General features: G+C 36.7%; 1 protein-coding gene across 1 annotated transcript in view; it reads right to left on the bottom strand.

Moving 5' to 3' along the window:
* Window positions 1–15,275, bottom strand: part of LOC145662234 (solute carrier family 13 member 2-like) — a 137,519-nt gene extending 122,244 nt beyond the window's left edge. The window contains exon 1 of the mRNA XM_081727577.1: window positions 15,037–15,275. Coding sequence (XP_081583703.1) covers window positions 15,037–15,153 — 117 coding nt within the window. The 5' untranslated portion in view covers window positions 15,154–15,275. The remainder of the gene's footprint in view (window positions 1–15,036) is intronic.
* Between the last annotated feature and the right edge of the window lie 414 nt (window positions 15,276–15,689).

Raw genomic sequence — 15,689 nt, 5'->3', positions numbered from 1 at the left:
AAGTCATTATATTATCGGCGCATTCACTTTCGATTTTGACACTCCTTGCTGCCCAGCATTTTATTTTGTTGAATATAGGATATCCAGATTCAGAGCAATGTCAATTACTGAGAGAGAGAGCATTTTGGGTAAAGAAGATCATTGCTTTCTCATCATTGTGAACGGTAAAACTTCAACACGTTTAAAAGTAGCTGCGGGGGAAGGGGGGGGGAGGGGATGAAAGGCCCTTAATTATTATACGTGTAAAGGCAGTATGGCAATTCAACTTAAGATATGTTTTCTTATGTCACAAAACCTCAGGCTGGAAGTGTTTACCGAAATATAATTACGAATGTTTTAGTCTTCCGCGTAAAGCGTAGGGGCAAATGCTAATAAATTCAATATAATAGAGCATAACGCTTTACTCAAAATATATAATAAATAATGCATTTTACTCTGCATGGTTCTGTATGTGTAAAAATCAAATCTAAGTTTTATGTTCCACATACTTATGCCGACTAGGCTAACGGAGATGATGATTATGAGGAATGAATGCAACGCCGGAATGAAGAAAGTGAGAGGCAACGAGAGAACTCCGAGAAAACTCACGCACACGGTGTTTGTCCGCCAGAAAGGCCATTTGGTGCGAACTGGAATTAAACCAAGGACCCCATGTACCAGAGGTGAGCGCTCTACCACTAAGCCACCGTGAGTAGTAACTTTATCTTTTCACAAATAAAATTGATACGCAAAATAATGAAATCTTATTCAAGTAAATCTATGCGAAATCTTACTCTGATCCTTAACACACTTCTTCATATTCATCCATTCAGTGCAGAATTTCGTATGTGGTTTTATTGGTGTCAGTAAAGATGCCTAGAAAAAGAGTCTTTTTTAAGGTGCGCAAAGCCTAAAAATTCTCAATGAGTGTTGGTACCAAAAACCGTCAATTTGGAGTGCGAAATTGGCAAATCACACATTAAACATGTTCATAATTTTGTACACATTTTGTTCATTTTTATATACCTTTTAAAACTTTTTGTATACCCCTGTGTTTCCAGAAATTTGTGATCAAAATTCTTCACTCCAAGTTAATTTTTGAGTGCAGAATCACCAGATCCGAGATTTAAGTAGCTAAAAATAATTTGCAAATTTTGTACACCCTTAAAATAATTTTTATACACCTCTGTATTTCGAGAAAATTAGCTCCAAAAATTTCGAACTTAACCATCAACTTGCAGCGCGGAATATTCATATCGAAGACTTAAGTAGACAAAAATAATCCACCAATTTGTACACTTGTGTATATCTTTTAAAAAATTGCGTACGCTCCTGTATTTCGAGAAAATTAGCCTTAAAATTACGGATTCTACCATAAGCAAACCATCAAATTTTAGTGCCGATTTTCAATATCAGACACATAATTAGCGGATATGATGGTACATGTCCCGGAGAATTTTGTAAATCTCCCGTAGAATTTTGTACATCATTCAAATAATTTTGTACACCCCTGTGTTTGAGAAAAATGTCTCTCAAATTTCGAACTCAACCATAAACTTGGAGTGTGGAATCATCATATCGAAGAATAACGTACACAAATATAATCTACGAATTTTGTACATCTTTTAAAATTTTGTACAGTCCTGTATTTCGAGAAAATTTGCTTTAAACTTATGGTTTCTGGCATACGCAAACTATCATCTTGGAGTACTGATTAGCAATATCAGATATATAATTAGCGGATATGGTTCCTCATGTCTCGTATAATTTTGAACACCTTTAAAATAATTTCGTCCATCCTTGTGGGTCAATCCATACGAAATGGTCCATAGGTGGTTGCTCGACCATCTCCGAAAATTATAAAACTTTCAGTATGACGAACCTTGTGAATGAGAAGGTCAATAACATCATTTACATTGTCGTATGTACAGTACGTACAAGTGTTTCTGAATGGCGGCCATCTTTCTTGTCGATGGAGTGCCATTTTTGCATTTGCAAGCGTTTACGAAAACTACAGTTGCTCAGGACCTACGTATCAGACGAACTCCAAACAAGAATGAATGTTTAGAGGAGAGACTGAGTTACTCGAAGAACATATACCTTTGCTTCTAAATAAATATGCAGGGTTGCAAACCAGTATATGAAATCACTAGAAAAAGTACAGAAAATTACACTTTTAAAGGGGCTGTATTTTGGAATGGCATAAAGTGGAGAGTTCATAAGTTTTGTGCTAAGTGCTATTGCATGTAAAGAGTCTACAGAAATATCCACAGATATGATACTACTTTCATCGTAGATTTATGGGGGTCCGAAAGTTGATGTTTGTGATTTTGATTCCATTTTGGGGGCGTAATATCTCAGGAGGGCAAAATGCTAAAAATTGCTGCTTACAAAGTAATTCTTTATATGAATAAACTATTGCAAAAAAAAAAAAAAAAAAAAAAAATCATGACACATTACATGGAGAAAAAAGTGAGGACATGGTAAAAACTATAAGAAAGCACTCGCTTGACGATTGTTTTTGCCAGGAAAAATTTAAATGTATTGATATGTTTGATGCTAGATCTCAAAAACTACGCATGGTTCAGCAATTAGGCCCGCTTTTGTTTGTGTTCAGTTGTGCAAAAGCTTGCGAGTGGCGTTTGTTCCATCTTTCTAGCTCCATGATCATTGCCACGTCTACAGAGTGGACAACTTATCTTCACCATCCGCTATAACGGACAAACCAAACGAGAGAGAAAAGTGAAACATTGCACGAAGCAACTATAAGAAGGGGAACATCTTTGTGTATATTAAACAGAAAGACTCAACAGTGTTGCCAACTCAATATAAAGTTATTTTTTAAATGGCATTACGTCAGATTACTATATATTTAAAATCAACGTGTCAATCGTAAACTTAAAATACCACTTTTTACTCAGTGTTGCAAACTAAGGGTATTGTAGTATCACAAACATCCAAAGTTCGGAAACCTCTAACGCAAATACAGCATAACGGAGATGCACAGACATGTACATCGAAAGTACTTTAGTGTTGGATACCATAGTCATGGTATGGCTTGTTTCGAATGTATAGGAACGAAGTTACCAGGGCTTGAAAATTTTAACTTTTTTAAAAAACATTTATTTCGAAAAAATGCTTAGGTAAGTATCATATCTAGTTACTTGTATGGCTTGTAATGGATGTGTACATTATTATGCCGTTTAGAGCACTTCGATATCTCGAACCGTTCCGGAGACATGATAAACATTGCAGAAGTTCGCAACACTGCTTAATTCGTGTAATTGCGAGAACTTGTAATTACAGCTACTAAAAGCTACTGCTGTAATGTAACAGAAGAGAAGGGAAACAACAATCATTTTAATTGTTTTCCACAAATACGCCATTTTCAGCAGGACAGGATAGATGCAGGCAGCAGCAGGCAGGTGTAACGCAACCTAGTGAACACATTAACTTCCGTAACTGGGATTGGATTTTAATGATACTTTGCTGATACATTAAGTGCCTTAATTCCGCGGTCCAGTTCGACGATAGGTGTCGCGGGTGCAAGGTAGAGCTAACCCCTTACTATATAGACGTGGCAATGCAATTTGTTTCAGTTGGGTGTGATCGAGTGGGGAAGATGGACTATCACATTACCTGAGTTTCACAAGAAACATATGCTGTTTCGTATACTTGTACTGAAACATACTCTGCTTGTAAAATTTCGTCTTTAATTGTTCAAAACACATAACAAACAATCAAGTCATTTTGTATGTCACAATATCTCAGAAACAGACTCTCTCTAGTCAATTCTAATAAATACAACGAGTTTGGCATCGTATGGGTATGCGTCAACGTAACGGAATAAAGGAGAATTAGTTTGTGATAATAAGCGTAGCACCATTAGAGTATACAATCGCTTGTAACAGCTTTTGCGTTGTGTTAGAGTCCTCAAACTTAAGCAAAGTTAGTACGGAATAGGGCCCACATTTCTCTTGCTCTTTATTTGTTTCACATACACATCGAATCGAAATCGAAGGTCTCGAGAGAAATGCTTTATGTAGAAACGAATGTCGATAAGCGCTGAGGCCGGTCTCTTTCGCAACTTAATACCAACACGTTCTGTCGCGGGATTTTCTGAGTAGCTTGGCAGTCGTTCTACTGTCGCTTGAGCAATGCCATCTGTCCACGTGACTCTGTGCAAGGAAAATCAATTAATTATAAATCATAATTTCTGAAAGTAAATGGGTAGGCCGGGCATCTTACCACCCTTCGCCACTGTAAATAATACCGGGAACTTAAGTTATTTTTGTCACTTAACAAACTGGTGGGGGGGAGGTTACGCCCCTGTCCCGGGCTAGATCCACCACACCACTAGTGATGGGCAGTGGGAATATTCCCGGTGGGAAGGAAAATAAATGGGAATATTCCCGGTTTTTTCCCCTGGCATATAAATTCCCGGGAAGGAATTTATTTCCATTTCTTTATTTTATCTTCCAAATTATAAGAACCGTATGACTAATTACTTTATTTTCATTTATTATGATTTACTTCTAGGCTTTAAATAATTTGGAGAATAAAAAAATAAAATTCATTGACTACTTTATATAACTAATCATATGTTTTATTAGTTGCATTTCCATTTGCACTAAAAATAGCAAATTACTATTACTAATTTACAAATGATGAAAGGAACCAGTTTGTACAGTAATGTAGAAATTATACAGAAATAGAGATTAAGTACTATTAATATACCACGAATTACCGTTAGTAATAGACGCCGGCCTGTCTCCTGTCTCTAAAGAGGTGCTCGGGCTTCTTTTACATGTGATTTACGCATGAAATTTCGAGAAATAGGTAAGAAGAAAGGTCGTGTATTGCAATCTTACGTGATAAATTATAAAGATAAATCATTACCTTGCAAATTTTGTGAACATAAATACGTATGGGCAAATGTTGGTAAATTGGTGAGACATGCATCTTCTGACAGTTACCCAATTTAATTTGTTTATAACATTTAAATATTTAATATGTTTATAATATCAGTAATAGAGTGAAGTTTAGAAAATCCACTTACTTATAAATTTAAACTGTTTAACGGTGTAAAAATATGTGGACTTACTATACCATTTTTTCCACATATTTAGAACATATTGTACGTAATCTAAATATAATAAAATATTAATAAAATTACATAGCACCGTTCAGAATATACATTTTAAAGAATCCTCTGCAGACAGCTGTAATAATATACTGTGATAAAAAAAAAAACTAATTTAACCCATTAGCGCCGTGCGTGATCACAGCAGGTAGTACTTATCAAAACAAGTCTTGTGTAACTTGGTGTCAGTGGTTTCTTTACATGATATGCATTGCCTACTAGGACAAGGTTATGGTAACAATTCAAACAAAACAAGTTCCATATTGCAGCTTCAATTCAATCTGGAGGCACAGTTGTTGGTATTTCACTAAAAATAGCATAAAAACGGCATTGTCCTCACAGTAGATATTACAAGATATTCTTATATTTTATCATTTCAAATTATTTTGTGCTTGGTTATATTTTAGAGATGCCAAATGTTGTAACACTGTACATTTCACTCAACTGAAAATATTTGGGACATGCTTAATCAAGTTTTTAATCAGTGTGACCGTATGAACACGCAAGGCGTTTAAATATATTTTTCTCTCTTACGTATGTATGTAAAAATGTCGATAGTACAGTACAATTTTGCAGATAAATTCATTTAGAACAGTTTGTACATGCTTTCATTTCACTTGTGTTATTATTTTCACTTCATTATTATTATTATTATTATTATTATTATTATTATTATTATTATTATTATTATTATTATTAGGGCCCGGATAATTATGTACTAAAAACAATGAAAATATGTACATATATATGTACATAAAATCTCAATAATATGTAATAAAACCCTTCTAAAAGAGCAAAATATTTAAAATGAAAATACCAGCATTTTCTATTACGTTTTCTACATTTGATGTGGTAAATACAATATTTATTCAATTACAATGGTTACTACCTATTACTTTTCCAGCATGATCTCCGCAACGTTACGAAACAGAATGAGTTTCAAATTTTCAGTCACTAAACTTATCTTGTTATCGCGTATCAAATAGTTTCTATGCACTAAATGGTCGTTTCACTTCACACAAAGTCTTGCTTCATATTTATACTTTCAGAAATCATCCAAAGGTCGTTCAACTGTACATTACGGGAGAATTCTAGAACACTGGCCCGACTACCTATACAACAGATAGTAACCTACCCTAACATAGCCTAACCTCTCTAATCTCTAATTAATCTTAATTAACCTTATTTAGGAAGGAATTTTTACGAAAACTTTGTTTATGCCATTGTACATCTAATGGGCGTCCAGCGTTATAGAACCTTCCCGTACATTACACACTCAAAACATTTTAGTAAAAAATATCGTGAAGAACAAAATATTCTCAATTAATCTTTTCACTATTTCAACAGTCGATCTCCGTAACAGTAAGGAACGAAAATGTGTTTCAAATTTTCAAACACAAAACCTCTCCTGTTGTCACGCAACAGAGCTTTGTATTGACTGAACGATCGTTCAACATTACACAAATTAATTGGTGCATACTTAAACTTGCACAAATCAGAAGGTGCGTATTCAATAGCCACGACATGGATTTAGCTTCACTTAACACTCCACTAATAGCATAGATTGTCTTATAGCCTGGATTTTTCTCCAAAACGAAAGTTATCTTCTTATTCACTGCATCCCCAACAGATCCTTTCACATCTACCAGAGAAGCAACTGTTGAGCGAACAATTTCAAGATTGTCTGAAAGGCTAGATGATGATATCTCCAAGGATTAAATAGTACTACTGAGACATAAAAAATTGCTCTGAATGTAGGAAATATCATGCTTCAACTTCCCGTCATCAAACATTCGTTTCGCTATTTCTATGGAAGAGGCATCTTCAGAATCAAAATGTAACACTTGTTTCACTGCATCAAAGTTCGTAACATAGTAACACACAGCATCAATCCAGCTTCCCCACCTCGTTAGTACCGGCTGAGGAGGAAGAGGTAGTTCAGGGAATAGTTCTTAAAATTTCTCAACTCTACTGGGAGCCTTCAAAAATACCTTCTTTGTATTTGAAATTAATGCATCCACTTGTGAAAATCTAGAACGAACAAAGGACCCCGCACTTTTCTTATGGAAAGTGGCTTTCGGCTAATGTTGTTGAAACTTCGCTGGTTGATAGTTCTTAACATGTGGATCAAAAGTCTCAATGGGCACAAAGACCGAAATCCGCTCCTTCCTCCCCAAAAACCGCCTCCAAGTAGCTGGGGGGGATTGAACTGATTTCAGCATGTAAAACAATTTGTTGTTTTAATCAACTCAACAAGGACCCCAAACAACCACATGTTAGACTATCAAACTACCCCACTTGACACCGCCCTTTGCCCCCACATATCCGCCCCCCCCCGCGAATTACCTTACGGATGTTCCATATTACTGTATTTTATAGTTGCGCGAATGTGTTGAAATACCTACAGTTTTGGTCTCACCGACGATATAATGGGTTTCACGTATCGCTGATTACGAATCTGAGGTGAGAGTTCTAGAATTCAAGATGGATGATCAATATGGCGGATCAAAAACACGAAACTCCTGAATGTAGCCACAAATAGCTGTTTACTAGGGTATTTTGGGTCGTTGGTTACGAATCTGAGGTCAAAATTCTTGAATTCAAGATTGCAGATCCAATATGGTGGATAAAAACGTCGAAGCCACAAATCGTAGTAGACTAGAGTGTTTTTAGATCGCTGTTTAAGTACGCAACATTCCTTGATACTTCAGCCACCATGTAGAATTATTCTGCACCCTTGCCCTTTACCAAAACCCACCCACCACAGATATCTTAATGCTGAACGGTGTTAAAATAATTCATCAATTATCTGTTCATTATTTTCATCATTTCGGTTTGCAGCATCTAATGTGGTACTTAGCAATGAGTCATCGGGATATCTAATATTCTGTAAATGTCGTGCATGGCCTAAATACCACAAGACACTTGCAACGTGCGCACATGTACCTAATGTACGAGCACCGCTTTGACATGTACAGTAGTAACTTTGAATAACATTTTGATCATAATCCTGGTCATCTTCATCATTGGCTACATATGCAATGAAAACTTGAAGCTTAGTTGCATTGCGGAACCTTGAGTAGAGACGTATGCGCAGGAATCCCGGTTCAGTTACGTTTTCGTCAAGCTGGAATTGCTCATCCTTATCTCGTATTAGTTTATCTTGGACGTAAGAGGATGAGAGATCTACTTGATATGTGCCTACAGTCAAATCTCGTAAGTAGTTTAAGTTAAGTACAGAGAAATTAATTATGCCTTGATCATTCAGCGGTACCCATTAACCGTTCCTTCTAATAAGATTATCTACCTCCACTCTTGCTTTAACAACGTTCGGCATGATTGACCTATTTCTCATTTCTCTAGCTAATTCAATGGTTGCATCTTGCATGAAAATAACGGGATGGTATCTGTTCAAAATAGCTCCAGCTATGCGATAGAAACTACTCAGTTTCTTTGCATGTTGCAGATTCAACATCTGTGCTAGAAACTTAAAAACAGATCTTAGATGCCCGTTTCTTGCCTCGAGTATCCATCGACTTTTAGTAACTAGTCGAGAAGTATTCGCATCTTCTGTTGATAGTTGTCTTTCACGTGGTAGTAGGAGTGCGGGCATTCTATGACCAATTCCTAAATATTCCAGTAAAGAAATTGCATCGCGGTATCCTCTGTCTACTAACACAATGACCAGGATTATGGTCAAAATGTTATTCAAGGTTACTACTGTACATGTCAAAGCGGTGCTCGTACATTAGGTACATGTGCGCACGTTGCAAATGCCTTGTGGTATTTAGGCCATGCACGACATTTACAGAATATTAGATATCCCGATGACTCATTGCTAAGTATCACATTAGATGCTGCAAACCGAAATGATGAAAATAATGAACAGATAATTGATGAATTATTTTAACACCGTTCAGCATTAAGATATCTGTGGTGGGTGGGTTTTGGTAAAGGGCAAGGGTGCAGAATAATTCTACATGGTGGCTGAAGTATCAAGGAATGTTGCGTACTTAAACAGCGATCTAAAAACACTCTAGTCTACTACGATTTGTGGCTTCGACGTTTTTATCCACCATATTGGATCTGCAATCTTGAATTCAAGAATTTTGACCTCAGATTCGTAACCAACGACCCAAAATACCCTAGTAAACAGCTATTTGTGGCTACATTCAGGAGTTTCGTGTTTTTGATCCGCCATATTGATCATCCATCTTGAATTCTAGAACTCTCACCTCAGATTCGTAATCAGCGATACGTGAAACCCATTATATCGTCGGTGAGACCAAAACTGTAGGTATTTCAACACATTCGCGCAACTATAAAATACAGTAATATGGAACATCCGTAAGGTAATTCGCGGGGGGGGCGGATATGTGGGGGCAAAGGGCGGTGTCAAGTGGGGTAGTTTGATAGTCTAACATGTGGTTGTTTGGGGTCCTTGTTGAGTTGATTAAAACAACAAATTGTTTTACATGCTGAAATCAGTTCAATCCCCCCCAGCTACTTGGAGGCGGTTTTTTTGGGGGAAGGAGTGGATTTCGGTCTTTGTGCCCATTGAGACTTTTGATCCACATATTAAGAACTATCAACCAGCGAAGTTTCAACAACATTAGCCGAAAGCCACTTTCCATAAGAAAAGTGCGGGGTCCTTTTGCAACACGATGAAATGCGTGGGCAAGACAAGTTAGATGTAACAGCTTTGGATACAATACTTGCAAAGCTTCTGCAGCTTTGCACATGTACGGTGCTGCATCAGTCACTAGAAGGAAGACATTGTTATGCTTGATACCATCAGGCACAAAAGTCCCATAGCATCAGTAAAGAGTTTTGCAATGGCTTGATGGTTGCATCGCGGCAACAAATCACTAGTTAACAGGATAGGCTTGCTGACTTCATTATCTTTCAACAAACCTATTACAACATTACCAACATGTCGCCCTTCTACATCAGTCGTTTCGTCAATTGACGCCCAAATAGGACCATCATCGCTTTCCCCACGAATCGAGTTCATTGTTTCCACATATAAATCAGGCACGTAATGCTTTCTGATTGTAGATTCATCTGGAACTGTTTCGTGTGTGTATTGTTGCAGAAATTCACGAAGTACTGTATTGTTTAGTTTCAAAATAGGGGTATCAGCACATACCTTAGCACGGGACAGATCACTTGAAAACTGAGACTTCCGTGGCCCTGTACTACTTTGAGCTTGAGATTCAGTTACTACCAACTGCTTTTGTGGTTTAGGTTTTGAAGCTCGGGTCTGATGGCGTGATGTGGATATGTGTTACACAACTTAAGAATGTTGAGCGCATGAGACACCCTTCTCACAAACCTGGCAATAAAGCACTTTCCCATCGGTGGAAAAATGCTCAAACTCTTCCGTGAAATGCTTAAGTTTTATTGACAACGGGGTTTTGTCCTTTGCATCTTGGAAAGAGGATTTGCTGACAGCACAGGAGATTAAATCTTCAATAAAATAGCTCACACTTTCCCTACGGCATGCGTTGTAGCGGCAGGCACTTCACTTTTGTCAATCAAGAGTTCAGTGTTATCAATTGCGTGAATGCAAACTTCCCCTATCTGATTTAATATTTTTCGCTGAAGGAAAATATTAGTGGGGCGAGTTTGCGACAAAAACACGATAGGCAATCGTAAAGCCGCGTCGCGATAGTAATTCGATTCAATTATTAATCTCACGTAAGGATGTGAGCGCTACTACCGCGACCGAGAGTGTACGATTGCTAATCAAATCAGGTTGTGTCCAACTCTCTCTACCAATTCGCCAAACTACGTTTCAATACTATTTTAAAAGGGTGAAACACAGTGAAACAATAAATAAATAAGTAAATAAATAAAAATAAAAAATAAAAATAAAGCAAGGACTTTTAAATTCAAAGAGAGGTGAGTGTTTTCTTCTTTTCAAAGTCTATTGTTGAACAGTTTTTGTACGAAAAATCCCTATAAAAGATGAAAATACCAAGAAATATGTAAAATTATGTGCTCATGAGTAAAATATGTAATTATATGTGCATAAATGTAAAATATGTAAATATATGTACTTTCAAATGGGTGTTTTTAGGCCCTATGGGTCACAAATGACATTATTACCCTGATTTGGTATAAAAATATAACCCCTACAAAAATATGTAATTAAATAATTATCCGGGCCCTAATTATTATTATTATTATTATTACAATATGACTTTTGCTACTATTGTTACTGGTATTTTCTTTTTCCTTTCATTAAAGAGGTCTTTTACTTCAACAAATCCTTGATATTTTGGAATCGAATGACGTACAAGACATACAAGTCATATATTTTGAACCCCCGAAACATAACATCTTAACGGATGAAGATTCAGGAGAAGAGAAATGCAGTGATTCAAGAGGAAGATTCAGGAGAATCGACAACCTTACAGGACACCAATTTACCAATCACGCTGAAGTTCTTTTCACAGATAATACTGGACAGGTTGAAGATGTTGTGACAACGAAGTGGTCACAACTGCGTCTGTATGTAACGGGGCTCAGTCTGTTTATAATGTTGAGCGATATTTCCAGAATGAAAAGAAGAAAACACGCGTAAATCGTCTATATTTATTAGAAGAATACAACAAGCACATGGAAGATACTGATCAAATAGACCAGAATATCTCATCGCATTGAAATCAGGTCCAAATGGTGGTTGTGGGCACTTTTCTCTTGGATGATTGATGTACCGGTGCGAAATACATGGCTTCTGTTGAGCAGAAATAGGATAAACATTTCACGTTTATAATTTTGAACTTATTTGCAGAAATATAAAGCAGTTCCCTTAGGTGCAGGAGGTCCAGCTATTTCGAAGTTGAGCAGTGAGCAATACTGTGTAAGTGGCTACGTTCATTTTGATGACATATACCACTTAGAGGTTCGCACTAATGGTAAACGTTGTGGGTATACCCTGTGTTCAAGCACAGTTCTTGCGAAATGGTTCAAATGTAATGAGGGCTTTTACGTAGACAGTTTCTTTTTTAAAAAAATCTATAAAGGCCATGTACGCCCGAAGGTGGGGCCTGTCTCCCCCATGGCTCACGAAAATATATACCTAATATAGCAAACTGCTTATATTCAATACCAGACTAATATAGCAACCATGGAATGCCCCCCTATAATTTTTTCGGTCTCCCTGAGAAAGTCCCATTGATAATGGTATTCATAACCTACAACTCAACAATCCCAATACTGTGCTTATTTTGTCTTCTAGATCAGCGTTTCCCAACCGGTGTGTCAAGAGGAAATAGAAACAGAATTATTAATTCTATAGCAACCAAATTGCAAGACATAGGAAAAAATGCATATTTTTATATTTCACATTACTATGAATTTCTACCATGGAAAAATATTACTGTAATTTTAATATATTATTCTACATCTATTACTGTGTAACAGACAGTATTTCAATTCGTACACATTTCCACGGTTAGCTGCTATGTTACGCTTCAATTGAGAGTCATACTTCACCGAGAAATGGAAGCACTTGTACAGTACGCGTCAAGTGAACGTTCATAGAACCTCATTCTCACGTTAATGACAGAACAACACTTTGTTCAAGAGCTGTGTTTTGACTTCGACGCATAGCAAGCTGTGTGATTGCAATAATATGCACCGGTTTTGGTTAAAACAGCAAAGTTAAAAGTACAAGACATTTGTTTGTATGTTCGTTATTTAGTGATCTTCGTTCTTAGTGAAAGGTTGGATACAGTTTTCGAAAAAGAAAGTGTATTTTTAAAAATCCGAGTCCTATATTTAATTGCAATTGTTTTCTATCTTAAAATTAGAATAAAAAATAAGCATAATGAATTAGCATAGGGGAAAACCAGTAATCGAGCTTTCATCTCTGTGAGAAGATGATCAGTAATCACAGAAAAAAATACCATGGTATTTTATATTTGCAAATAATAATAATAATAATAATAATAATAATAATAATAATAATAATAATAATAATAATAATATCTATGAGTGTGCCGCGAGAATTCAAGTTACACATGTAGTGTGCCGCAAGTTGAAAAAGGTTGGGAAACGCTGTTCTAGATTGTAACAGTTTCTAAGACAATAAACGTTTTTTTTTCTTTTACGTATGTGTGAATAATTTAACAGGGCATTGATATACTCATGTTATCCGAAGGTGCTTACTTGAACGTCTAGCGTGTTCATATGATCACGGGGTACCCCAACGAAACAGCTTACGTCACGAACTTAAAATTACTCATACGTGGTCTTCACATCTAAATAAGCCAAAATTGAAAACAAAAAATAATTCCGGCGTTAATGGGTTAACTTTGAAATCATAATATAGTAATAGAATGCAATTTTCTTTGTGATTGTACATGAATTCCCATTTTGGGAATCTTCCCGGGAATATTCCAGAAAAATATCTTCCCGGGAATTTACCCATCACTATCCGCCATTCAGCGTCAGTCAGGGGTGCGTGAGGGGTTTAAGCTTGCGCACCAATTTTAAAGGAGCCTCCGCGTGCTTGCACGAAATCGGTGGTAGAACTCAGTATCATTGGTCTCAAAAAATACATATTTTGTGGTAATAGTTTTAACAGCAACACGCAAGGGATGTAATTTATTTGGTATTGGTTGCATGGTTCTGTTTGTTCTCCTCCATATATTAGTAGGGAGCCAAAGGAAGTCAGACCACGCAATTGTCCTATGTCCTAAGCAACATAGTAAAGTTACTTCTATAGTTAACAACATGGATTTTAAAGGCTAATCTATTATCTCACGCACTCAGTTTATGGTTAACGAATTAAGTCTAATCTGCGTAGCCTATAAAAATTCATCACCACGGACACTCACTCACTGAGAAAATGACGCTACATTATTGCAATGCCCGTAGTTTAATATGTCTTCTGCAATTTTCAACATATTATCATGGTATCACATTTTAAGGGTCTTCACTACAGCGAAATTAAACTACAGCTAATTTTAGAGTTTTTCTGTAATATCTTCAAAACAAATAAAAATATTCGAAAAGTAGAAACGTAATGAACTAGACAACACGATTTTGCATGTGATACCGTTATCACAACTCATCTATCTGCTTTTGATTTGCAACCTTAGATAGATTTAGCATTTTTTGCGGATTCTGTAAATAGCGGCATACGAAAAGCAGATAGGTGAATTGTGGTAAAGGTATCACATGCAAAATTGTATTGTCTAGTTTACTACGTTTCTACTTTTTGAATATTTTTATTTGTTTTGAAGATATTACAGAAAACCTCTAAAGTTAGCGGTAGTTTAATTTCGCTGTAGTGAAGACCCTTAACAGTTGATTACGAAAATAGTTTGTCAGTGTTTCAGTTGCAGTGAACACTCCTTTCCTTCAGTTTTAATGTTCCACATATAGTCAACTAGGATTAACATCTTTCTGGCGCTCATTACATCCCTGCCTACTATTCTGACTCGCATTGCACTTCTTATCCTTTCACCTGTTGAATCTAGTAATTTAATACTTAATCAATTACTGGGATTGAATCTACGGATTGCATCCATTATTCCTGTATAGAGTACATTGAACTCCATTAACATAAAAAAAGACACTTATTTTAGAAGTTTTTCAAGCTGACGTCACGAGAGTTTAGTAGTACAACACTTACATCTCGTGCGATGGATCCCTGGTTCGATCCAGGCCGTCTGAATTTGTGAACAACATGGGTTTTCTCGGATTCTCTCACATGGTCATTCCACTAGTTATTCCCTAATGATTTATCTTCATTAATCATCCGCCTGAACATAATGGTGGGACGTTAGATTAACGATTTCATTTCATTTAAAAACCTAATTCTAGAAAGCAATAATGCCCACTTTGCGTGTCACAGTCGAAAGAAAAATTTTGACCGTGACCTACATCCATCCACTTACCTTGTTCGTGTAAAGAATAGGAATCGGCAGAAGAAGCAAAGGCACTAAAATAACGACCAGCGTTCTCCAATGGACCAACATTATCTCCAACCACTTCCTTACGTTATGAGACAACATCTCAGCAGCAGTTGTAAACGAACTGATTGCCTCTTGCCCTTTGGTTCATTAATATGTCGCCTGCATTCAATGACAGCTAACGTTTACTAACACTGGCGCACGCTCCAATAGACCTGCTTTCTCTCCTTTAGCTCAACGCGCGAAACGCCACCAGCGAACAACTGCAGCAACTACAAAAGAAGCTAAATAACAGAGCAGCAAAAACACAAAACATGTTATGAATATTTTGTTTATTTCTCCGGGACAATCGCTAGGGGGGGGGGGGAAGAGATCCTGATTCCCTTGTTGAGGGAGGGAGTGACATAAGGACGAAAGGGAATGTTAAAGTGACATTATACGAAGTTGTCTATCATGCAGGAGCGGGAATTCCCAGTTGCAGAAATGAAATTGCAAATACAATATTCCGCAGTATTTTTATTATTATTATTATTCTGGCTATTTTATCTTCTCCCCTTCTGTGATCTTTCAAGTACTGCACTCCTTAATCCTTTCTGAGAACTTTAGAAGAACCCTTTGTAGGATTTCCACTTTTTGAG

Source organism: Thermobia domestica, chromosome 10 (assembly GCF_964235325.1).
Source record: "Thermobia domestica chromosome 10, izTheDome1.hap1.1, whole genome shotgun sequence".
NCBI lineage: Eukaryota > Metazoa > Arthropoda > Insecta > Zygentoma > Lepismatidae > Thermobia > Thermobia domestica.
Note: the sequence above shows the minus strand (reverse complement) of the source record. Positions and strands in the feature narration are given on the sequence as shown.